General features: G+C 55.4%; 2 protein-coding genes across 2 annotated transcripts; both read left to right on the plus strand.

Moving 5' to 3' along the window:
* Positions 1-887: 887 nt before the first annotated feature.
* LOC125918409 (homeobox protein Hox-D10) lies at positions 888-4,692 on the plus strand. Its single transcript, XM_049624405.1, has 2 exons — positions 888-2,387; positions 3,728-4,692. The coding sequence occupies exons 1-2, from the start codon at positions 1,433-1,435 to the stop codon at positions 4,003-4,005; spliced, it is 1,233 nt and encodes a 410-aa protein (XP_049480362.1). The 5' UTR covers positions 888-1,432; the 3' UTR covers positions 4,006-4,692.
* Positions 4,693-6,476: 1,784 nt separating this feature from the next.
* LOC125918408 (homeobox protein Hox-D9) lies at positions 6,477-9,809 on the plus strand. Its single transcript, XM_049624404.1, has 2 exons — positions 6,477-8,384; positions 8,730-9,809. The coding sequence occupies exons 1-2, from the start codon at positions 7,586-7,588 to the stop codon at positions 8,969-8,971; spliced, it is 1,041 nt and encodes a 346-aa protein (XP_049480361.1). The 5' UTR covers positions 6,477-7,585; the 3' UTR covers positions 8,972-9,809.
* Positions 9,810-10,366: the final 557 nt, after the last annotated feature.

Consider the following 10,366-nt stretch of genomic DNA (forward strand, 5'->3'; position numbering starts at 1 on the left):
CTTTATAGAACTTTCCGTCACCAAAGGAAACAGAGGACTAAGGTTCTCCCACCTCCTTTTTTTCTCCCTCCCCTTACCCAAGCAAACCGGTGTCAAATAATTTTAGGAATTGTCCAAAACTATAAAACTCAACTTCTGACAAAAGTATAGCTTTTAATATTTGACGATTTGTGTTAAAACAAAAATTGACCTTCTTGGTTAGTAGCGAAGGGGAAAAATCAATAGTATAATTTTCAATAATTCATAAAGCGAACGCCATTATGCTAAATCTTAACTATTAATCTTATCCTTTACAAAGTCTCGATTGATTTGTTAATAAAATATCTTCCCGTGTGTGGCAACAGCGGGTATAACTCTTTAAAAACCTTCAGAAGCAAGAAAATTACCAAGTAGCCCAAGAATGTAGATGAGAATTTTATTGATCGCCCTGATTCTTCTTAATATGTATTAATAAATTCCACAACCTTTTGTACCTTGCACTTGTCAGAAACCAATGCTTTTACAAAATCCATAAAAGGAAAACATATTTTTCTTTGCAGAAGAACCAAATGACACCTTTGCATCTCTCTCTGTCTGCTACTCGGCCCAGTCAGTTTTCTAAAACTTCTGGAGTCTGTGGGCGAGAGTTTTCCCCTTTCCTTGCAAAAAATTCTTTTCTTTCTCCCTCCCTTCCTTCCTCTTTGCTCATTATTATCAGGGTGTGTGGGGAGGGAAACCTCGGTTTCGTTCTCCCGCCGGGAACCGGAGGGACGCTTTCCAGGATAGCCCGCTGCTGGCGAGGGATTGTCTCCGGGCTGAAAGCTCCCAGCCGCCCGGCCGCAGAGGTCGGGGTGTGGTTCCTCCGACTGCCGAAGGCTCCAAGGCTCGGATAGCCCACTGGGGCGCGGAGGGGCCGGGAGCCCGCATCTCCCTCGGGCCGGAGGAGGGAATGGACAGCGCCAGAGCCGGCCGGTCCTCGGGGCTCCGGGCTGGCCAGCTGCTTGGCCTCTTAGCCCTCGCGGCTCTTCTCGCCTCCGCTCCCCACCATAACTTGGCCGCGTCTTTGCGTGAGAGATCTTTACTGTGGCTCCCTGGGGTGGGGTGTCGCAGAGCCCGGGGAATCCGACTCACCTTCCCAGGCTGCCCGGGAGAAATTGAACCAGCCGGGCACCCACCCCCCGCCCGTGCCCCGGCTCTGGGGCGCGTTCTGCCTGGGTGTGTGCGGGGAATGCTTCTGTGAGCTGGCGCCACGGCACTGCGGCTTCCCTCCCCGCGCGTGTCCTCCCGGAGGCCCCTCTGGCCGAGACTTTCCTTCCGCCAGCGGGGCCCGGCGGCCGGAGCGGGGGGGACGCGAGTGGGGCTGGCCGGCCGAACGAGCCCCGGGGAGGCTGGCGGGCGACGGAGAGCGCTGGGCCGGTTGTCTCCAGCGCGCACTATCACGGGCGCGTAGTAGATGTCGCTGTTGTCCGTGCTTACGCGGCCGGCCGGCCGGGCTCTGGAGCACGTGACCTGCGAGGAGGCTGCGGCTCAAGGCCATTTTCAAATCTCATTGGCTTGGTTGTCATGTGGTCGGCAGAGGCATCCACAATTACACGGGGAATGTTTTCCTAGAGATGTCAGCCTACAAAGGACACAATCTCTCTTCTTCAAATTCCTCCCCAAAATGTCCTTTCCCAACAGCTCTCCTGCTGCTAATACTTTTTTAGTAGATTCCTTGATCAGTGCCTGCAGGAGTGACAGTTTTTATTCGAGCAGCGCCAGCATGTACATGCCACCACCTAGCGCAGACATGGGGACCTATGGAATGCAAACCTGTGGACTGCTCCCGTCTCTGGCCAAAAGAGAAGTGAACCACCAAAATATGGGTATGAATGTGCATCCTTATATACCTCAAGTAGACAGTTGGACAGACCCGAACAGATCTTGTCGAATAGAGCAACCTGTTACACAGCAAGTCCCCACTTGCTCCTTCACCACCAACATTAAGGAAGAATCCAATTGCTGCATGTATTCTGATAAGCGCAACAAACTCATTTCTGCTGAGGTCCCTTCGTACCAGAGGCTGGTCCCTGAGTCCTGTCCCGTTGAGAACCCCGAGGTTCCTGTCCCTGGATATTTTAGACTGAGTCAGACCTACGCCACCGGGAAAACCCAAGAGTACAATAACAGCCCCGAAGGCAGCTCCACAGTCATGCTCCAGCTCAACCCTCGCGGCGCGGCCAAGCCGCAGCTCTCGGCCGCCCAGCTGCAGATGGAAAAGAAGATGAACGAGCCTGTGAGCGGCCAGGAGCCCACCAAAGTCTCCCAGGTGGAGAGCCCCGAGGCCAAGGGCGGCCTTCCGGAAGAAAGGAGCTGCCTGGCTGAGGTCTCCGTGTCCAGTCCCGAAGTACAGGAGAAGGAAAGCAAAGGTCGGTATGAGCAAGTTGCCACCCCAGCGGGGCGTGCAGCCCGGGAACCCGGCAGAGAGGGAGCGCCTGGGTGCCCAGCGTCGAGCCGGGGCAGCTGAGGCGGGGCCCGACTGGCAGGTGCTGCTCCTCCTGGCTTTTAGAGGGGCAGTCTCAGTGTCGAGAAGGTCCCAGCTTCTCCCCGGCTGCCCTGGCCCTCCTGGCTAGTCCTGGCCCCACGCTGATGGCGCCTGGGCAGAGGAAGGGCTTGCCGGGTTTATTTTTCCTGAGCTAGACCTGAAATGCAACAAAAGAGGGCAAATGAGACCTGCGGCTCGTAAACACGGCCCCAGAACCTCCTTTCTCCCGCTCAGATTTGCAGTCCCAGCTTTGCCTTTCACCCAATGATGATTTTAAGGTGGTCCAAGGCACCGTGTTCGTGTTCAAGTGTGTGCACCCCGCATCCTGCGAGCTTGGGGGCGGCAATGGGAACGAGATGACTGGGCTGATTGGCGCTTGGGCTGGGGAACAGGGCTCCCTACCTCTGCGGGGCTGGGTAACCTTGGCTTTGTCTGGGGAAAGTGCCGCAAGCTTTGCAATCCATTTGCAAAGGGGGCAAAGGCTGAAGGGAGGAGAATGGAATCTGCATGGGCTAGGGCAAAGAGCCAGGGGCTCTGGCTTTTGGAGGAGGAACCCTGCCCCAGAGCCTCTCCCCCAGTGTCCAGAGGTGGGCCACACTAAGAAGCTCGGGGAATGCTTTTGTGTGGAGACAAGAAGGTATGAGAATTCAAGAAATTCTGGGGAGTACCTCAATGCCCAGGCAGGTCGGAGAAGGTGCACTCAGTTCCTTGGTTATCTTTTGAAAGAGAAGGGCAACTATAAACCTGGTTGTGGGGCTCCCCGCCTGCGCAGGAGAAGTGGGGAAGAAGTGGCAGCCTTGGGGATGTGAGGCAGCAGTGGGGTTGGCAGTCTTGTTCAGGCTGTGGTTTGTTTCTTACACTCCAGCCCTGTTGTGAGCTGACCACTTAGAACGTTGCTGGGGAGATCCTGAAAGTTTACTATTGTACTAATGTTTTGTGCAGGTCAGAAAGTTGAGAGAGAAAAAGAGAGAGGGAGAGAGAGACAACCCTAGCATCGAGGGCGAGAGTACCCTCCATCGCGTCATTGTGGGCATTTAAACTAATCTGGCATCAATTACAAATCCCTTCCAGGGCCCACCTCATAAGAGGAATGTTTAATACCAGCATTTCCCAAAGCGGCCTGGCTGCCAGCGGGGTCATGGCCAAGGGTACATTTGAACAGGCTGAGAGAGAAAAAAAAAAAATCTTGATTTTTTTTTCTTCTTCTCCCTTTAATTTTGTTAGAGGAAATCAAGTCTGATACTCCAACCAGCAATTGGCTCACTGCAAAGAGTGGCAGAAAGAAGAGGTGCCCTTACACTAAGCACCAAACGCTGGAATTAGAAAAAGAGTTCTTGTTCAATATGTACCTCACCCGCGAGCGCCGCCTAGAGATCAGTAAGAGCGTTAACCTCACCGACAGGCAGGTCAAGATTTGGTTTCAAAACCGCCGAATGAAACTCAAGAAGATGAGCCGAGAGAACCGGATCCGAGAACTGACCGCCAACCTCACCTTCTCTTAGGTCCCAGGCCCGTCGGAGGCCAGGATCGGAGAGGGGGCACCGCGTTCCAGGGCCGAGTGCTGGAGGACTGGGAAGGCGGAAACAAAACCTTCATTGCTCTTTGTTTTTTGTTTTGTTTTGTTTTGTTTCCTGCTAGAATGTGACTTTGGGGTCATTCTGTTCGTGCTGCAAGTGATCTGTAATCCCTATGAGTATATATATTAAAAAAAACTAGCACGTGTAATTTATTTTTTTTTTCATCGTAATGCAGGGTAACTATTACTGCGCATTTTCATTTGGGTCTTAACTTATTGGAACTGTACAGCCTCCATCGGTCCATTCATCCATCCAGCAATGTGACTTTTTCATGTTTTTCCTAACACAAAAGGTCTGTGTGTGTGGTTAGTCCATGATCTCATGGCGTTTTGAATACATCCAGTACTTTAAAGTACTTAAATTACATATATATTTAAAAAAGATTACGAAAACCCACAAGCTTTGGGGGGGAGGGGGACTAAAAAAGCACATTACAATGTATCTTTTCACAAATGAACTTAGCAATTGTCCTTGGTGAGATGGAATATTGACGACTTATGCCTTGTAGCCTTCCCTTGTGGTGCATCTGTGGTTTGGTAGAAGTACAACAGCAACCTGTCCTTTCTGTGCATGTTCTGGTCGCATGTATAATGCAATAAACTCTGGAAACGAGTTCGCTCCCTCTGCTTTCTGAAACGGATATATGTTTCGGTGGAAATGAAAGCCTTTGGTGAGATTATCTTCCTGTTAAACTGCTTGTTTGGGGGCGGTCGGGAGGGGGGCGGTGATAGAGGGCAGGGGGAGGAAGATAGGAGAGGCTGGAGGAGGCCTAGGGCGCTAAAATTTGGCAGTGGCTGGGGGAATGATAATCCAGCCTGGGTGTGCTGGCTTCATAGCTGGGAAGAAGGGGAGTCTTCTCCCCGCCTCTCCCCCCTCCCCCCCCCCACCTCCCCAAGGTAGTAACAGAATTGAATTCTAGATGGGTGTGAGTTCCCCTCTAACCACAGCCTGGTAAGTAACCCTGTGCCCACGCTGCTTTTTTCTTCACAGCACCTCATTTGTATGTTTTCCTGTCTTTGGTTTTGGTTGTGTTATTTTTTAATACTTTTAGTGGGGTCTTGGCGATTTCTGGCTGGGACGCCATCGTCAGGGGCTAGGTTGAAAGCGGTCTTGCCCACCTGGAAGCCGCCGGGCCTCCATTACAAGAACAAGGACAACCAGCAGCTAGCATTGCATCGGATCCAGTTCTGCTCCCCCTTCCCTCACCCCCACCCCTATCCCAAGCGCAAGACAAGCCAGGCCACAGCGAAGCCGAGGATGGGTGAGTTTTCCCATCCCACTTTGCCCTGGTTTCCTTGTGGAAGGATTTTATGTTCAGTCATTACCTTTTAGGGTCCCACACGAAATTTTCTTAAAGGAGGAAATTTTTTCCCCCAGGTAATGCTCTCTCTATTTAATTACAAAATGCTGGTTGGAGCCACTGTCTCTGGGAGGCAAGAAAACGTACAAAAGGTGACTGAAAGAGAATTTGCAAATGAACATGACTTCCCATGAAGTCCAATGTTCCAGCTGCCAACACAGCTTGGAAAACTCCAGCCAGCCTTCACCGAGAGAGTCCAGACTTATCTAGTGCTGCCTGGGAGAAGGGAGAAGAGCTGACAGAGAATTCGTTTCCCCAGGTTGTGCTGTGGTTGCAAAAGCTCTCCACCAGCTTCAAGCAGCCTCACAAAACACGGCCTTTTCACTTTTTCTTTTTTCTCCATAAAACTATCTATTGAGGGGCTCTAGGCCTTACAGTTCTCATCCAGGGAGTCAATGGGAGGCTCTGTATTTATTCAGGGTTGTAAACCTCCTCCTGAAAACCAAGAACCTTCCCCAGTTCCAAGACAGAACCCTTTAGGGGAGCCATTCCCTAGGGGTGGGAGAGAGAAGGCTCGGAGTCAATGCCAGGTTGGGAACACTGGGATAGATTTGCCCAGACCTCCATTGGTTGGGCAGGAGAAGGAGGGCAATTTTAACTTATCCGTTTCCTCCCTGCAATGTGGGGAGCGCCATTAGTTGTTGACAGGGGGCCGTGTCTCAGAGGAAAACCCGTGCTACAGGCAAAGGCATCTCTTCTGGAACAAAATCAGAAAGCCATTGGCAAAGGCAATCAATCAGGCCATAAGTAGCCATTTACCCCCTTCCTTTCCGGGGCTCGAGGTGGGCTGGGATCCCTCCAAGGGTGCTCTGAGCAACTTGTAGAGTGAGGAATATATTCTCTGCCGCCTGCTCTGGGGCTGCTTTTGTCTCGGCTCCCAGCGGCGCTTCCGAGGCTTTGTACCATGGATTTGGGAGTGACAATGGGCATTTCCCTCAGATTCAAGGCTGCCCAGCCTTACCTCTGGAGGGGGGCGCGGGTGGGGAAGGAAGAAGAAGAATTCAGAAGACAGTGGCCCAAGGACAACCACAAGAAGCGGTCCTGGCCCGGGGAGATGCGGTTCCCGCTGGCCTCTTCAAGGCAGGGTTGGGGCGGTGGATGGGAGCGGGCCTGCGCTAGCATTTGGGTTCTGCCCTATGGCGTGTTCTCTTCCAGGGCCTTTCCGGCAGCCCCGGAGAAGACAAGGCACCCTGGCCGCCACTGTCTTCGCGGTGCCTACTCGACAGCCTGCCGGCACTTCCGAGGGCACACAGAAGCCCCACCGGTGGCCAGGGAAGCACCCAGTCGGCGGGCCAGGCCGCCCCAGCTCACCCTTCGGGCCGCGGCGTGTGCTCAGCCTCACGTCGGGGGTGTGTGTGGCTGCGCGGGCGTGTGTGAGTGTAGTAGGGGGAGGAGGCCCTCGAGCTGCTCCATCCGTCCGTTTTATTAGGGACACATTAATCTATAATCAAATACACCTCATAAAATTTTTATTGAAAGGCATAATATCATTACAGAGGTCTTCCACCTGTTTTAAACAACACGACAAGCTGTGAGAGAGCGTGTGTGGGTATGTGGAGGGAGGGGCGGGTTTGGGTAGGGAGAGAGGCACAAGGAAAAAACTCCCCTCGGGCGCCAGGGGGCCGCCTCGGAAGGCCGGCCTGGCTTGGGCCTCATCCCGCCCTGCGCTCCCCGGGCTGCTCCGGGCTCTGGCCAAGCGCTCGGTGCGCCCTGGACACGCTGCCGGTGGCTCGAAGTCCAGGCGCTAGGGAGGCAGCGTCTCGGTTCGAACTGCAGGACCGAGGACGGCTAGAGGAGACGAACAAATAGTCCCCAGCGCCTCCTCCGGCCACGGTCGGGCGCAGCGGTTCCAGCCACCGCCCGGCTGTCCGAGCCCGGCCGGACCGAGCCGGGCGCACGGACCGGGCTCATGCGCTCTAATTGCGGCGTTTATGTTGATGATGATATATATATATTTTTTTAAATCACAGCAGCCCCCAGTTTAGCGGACTGATTTACTCCCGGTATTGGTAAATATGATCACGTGGGCCGCGCGACCAATGGTGGAAGCTGCAGCCTGCGAACTAGTCGGCGGCTCGGGCGCCGGCGGGGAGCGGCGCCGCGGCGGGCAGTGTAACCTTGGGTGGGAGCGCACGGCGCCTCAAAATGTCCTCCAGTGGCACCCTCAGCAACTACTACGTGGACTCGCTCATAGGCCATGAGGGCGATGAGGTGTTCGCCGCGCGCTTTGGACCGCCGGGGCCCGGCGCGCAGGGCAGGCCCGCAGGTGTGGCCGACAGCCCGGCCGCCGCTGCCGCCGAGTTTGCCTCGTGTAGTTTTGCCCCCAAATCGGCCGTGTTCTCCGCCTCGTGGTCCGCGGTGCCCGCTCAGCCCCCGGCGGCGGCGGCGATGAGCGGCCTCTACCACCCGTACGTGCCCCCGCCGCCCCTGGCCGCCGCCGCCTCCGAGCCCGGCCGCTACATGCGCTCCTGGATGGAGCCGCTGCCCGGTTTTCCGGGCGGCGCGGGCGGAGGCGGTAGCAGCGGCGGCGGGGGCGGAGGTGGCCCGGGCCCTGGTCCCAGCCCCGGCCCCAGCGGCCCACCCAACGGGCGCCACTACGGGATTAAGCCTGAAACCGGAGCGGCCCCGACCCCTGCCGCCGCCGCCGCCGCCACCTCCACCTCCTCCTCCACTTCCACGTCTTCCTCCTCCAAACGGACTGAGTGCTCCGCGGCCCGGGAGTCCCAGGGGAGCGGCGGCCCCGAGTTCTCCTGCAACTCGTTCCTACGGGACAAGGCAGCAGCTGCGGCTGGGGGAACCGGGCCCGGGGCAGGGATCGGGTCCGGGTCTGGGGCAGGCGGCTCCTCGGAGCCCTCGGCTTGCAGCGACCACCCCAGCCCAGGCTGCCCACTGAAGGAGGAGGAGAAGCAGCATCCGCAGCCGCCGCAGCAGCAACTTGACCCAAGTAAGTGCAAAAGAAATTGCCCCCTGATTTATTGCTGAAACCTGTAAGGCTCGAATGTGCAAAACTGATAGTTTTACTAACCTATAAAAACGTCTAGACGCCTACCCTAGCCTAGGCGAGCAACACGCATCCATAAAAAGCTTCCCATAACCACCTACCCTAGGCGCGCGGTTTGTACGGTAAACAGAGCGCGGGCATTAAGGCTTTTTATGATAATTCCCCCCAAGTTGTGAAAAGCGGCCATCCTTGGTGAAATTAATTTAACGACCTCTCTCCCCCACCCTGTCGTCTCTCCTTGCCTCCCCTCCGCCCTCGATCCCCTTCTCCAAACCCCCCTCTTCGTAGACAACCCTGCAGCAAACTGGATCCACGCTCGCTCCACCCGGAAAAAGCGCTGTCCCTACACCAAATACCAGACGCTAGAGCTGGAGAAGGAATTCCTCTTTAACATGTACCTCACCCGGGACCGGCGCTACGAGGTGGCAAGGATTCTAAACCTCACAGAGAGACAAGTCAAAATCTGGTTCCAGAATCGTAGAATGAAAATGAAAAAGATGAGCAAGGAGAAATGCCCCAAAGGAGACTGACCCGGCGCGCCGCTGGCGGGACCACGCTGCGCTGCAAAAGCAGCGGGTTTTTTTGTTTTTTTGTTTGTTTGTGGGTGCTTGATTTCCAGAAACTCTCCAGCGATTCGGACATTCCCCCCCCCTTTTTTTTTTAGGTAGAAGTGACTGTGCGGTTGGTCTCTGTGAGGTATTTGGGGGACTCTGTATTTGCTCGCTTATGTGTTGGAGAAACGAAGTGGCTTTGGGGTTTCGCCTTTTCCCGCTCTCTCCCTTTCCTGACCCGTTGGTTCCATAGGAAATGCTATATTTTGTGAGTGCACGCTGGATTGAAGAGCCCTCTCGTGTAAATGTCCCCTATGTTTCTGAAAAGTGCTGTAGTTTAGCCCCCAGAGCTGCTCAAGCAAGGGCCAAGTGCGCCCCACTTCTGAGAATGAAGGCAGAGCGACAACCGTGGGGGGCCCGCCCAGGTTGCCCACCAGTTAGTGAAGTCCTCTTCCCTCAGAGAGCCCGCGGGCCCTCCGCTGAGACCTGAAATGAGGCCAAGAGAGGAGCCCAGGGCCTCTGGTGGGTCGGGGGTTTATTCTCAGTGCACTGGAGGAGCCGCTCTCTCCTGGGGAGGGCTCACCTCGCGTGGGCGGCCGCGGGTGTAGGCCCTCCGGGTTCCTGCCTGAGGACCAGTTGTAAATGTTACCGCTTCCTACCAATAAATGCTGACCTGATCAAATGGAGCCCAGACGCTGGCCCTGAACACTGTGTGCCTGCTTTCTCTTTTTCTCTGCAAAATATCACCCTCACAGGACTTCTCCCCCATCTCTGGGAGGAAGACACTGCTAAAAATCTGGAGCCCTTACACCTGAGAGGTCTGTCTGAGGTGCCTCTGAGTCTCCCTTTGTGTGGGCAGAGGCAGCCAGAGCACAGCCTCTGGGGGGCCCTTGGCTGCTCTGTCTTTCCCCCAGCCTGCTTCCAGCTTCTCAGCGAACTCTGTGCCCTGAGCCCAGTGTCAGCCTCACTGCAGTGCCCAGCAAAGCCCACGGCCTCCCCCCCCCCCAAGCCAGGCACCCTCTCGCTGGAGCTTTGGCACACTGCACCCCACCTCTCCCGCTGCTGATGAAGTACCAGCCATCCACTGTCCTCTCTAAACAAGGGAAAGGCCAACTCTGTACTCGGGAGCAACTCCCCCCAGCTCGTCAGGCTGGCTGGCTCCCGGAGGGCTGAGCCAGTTAGGCTGGGAACTTCCGCCCTACCCTCAAGAGCCCCAAAATGACCTTAGCAGATCTAAATGGTCAAGTCTCTCCTTCTCAGCTATCCCCACCCCTTCTCAACGCCCCCTCCCCCCCAACTCAGTTTCGGTGACTGTTTAGCCCCCAGCTTGGCCCTCAGAGGGCCGCCTTCAGAGACTAAAATGAAGGTCATTGT

Source organism: Panthera uncia, unplaced genomic scaffold (assembly GCF_023721935.1).
Source record: "Panthera uncia isolate 11264 unplaced genomic scaffold, Puncia_PCG_1.0 HiC_scaffold_756, whole genome shotgun sequence".
Taxonomy (NCBI): Eukaryota; Metazoa; Chordata; class Mammalia; order Carnivora; family Felidae; genus Panthera; species Panthera uncia.

Coding starts and splice junctions, on each gene's coding strand:
- LOC125918409 (XM_049624405.1), top strand. CDS start 1,433: ATGTCGCTGTTGTCCGTGCTTACGCGGCCGGCCGGCCGGGCTCTGGAG. Junction 2,388..3,727: donor ACAGGAGAAGGAAAGCAAAG/GTCGGTATGAGC, acceptor TAATTTTGTTAG/AGGAAATCAAGTCTGATACT.
- LOC125918408 (XM_049624404.1), top strand. CDS start 7,586: ATGTCCTCCAGTGGCACCCTCAGCAACTACTACGTGGACTCGCTCATA. Junction 8,385..8,729: donor GCAGCAGCAACTTGACCCAA/GTAAGTGCAAAA, acceptor CCCTCTTCGTAG/ACAACCCTGCAGCAAACTGG.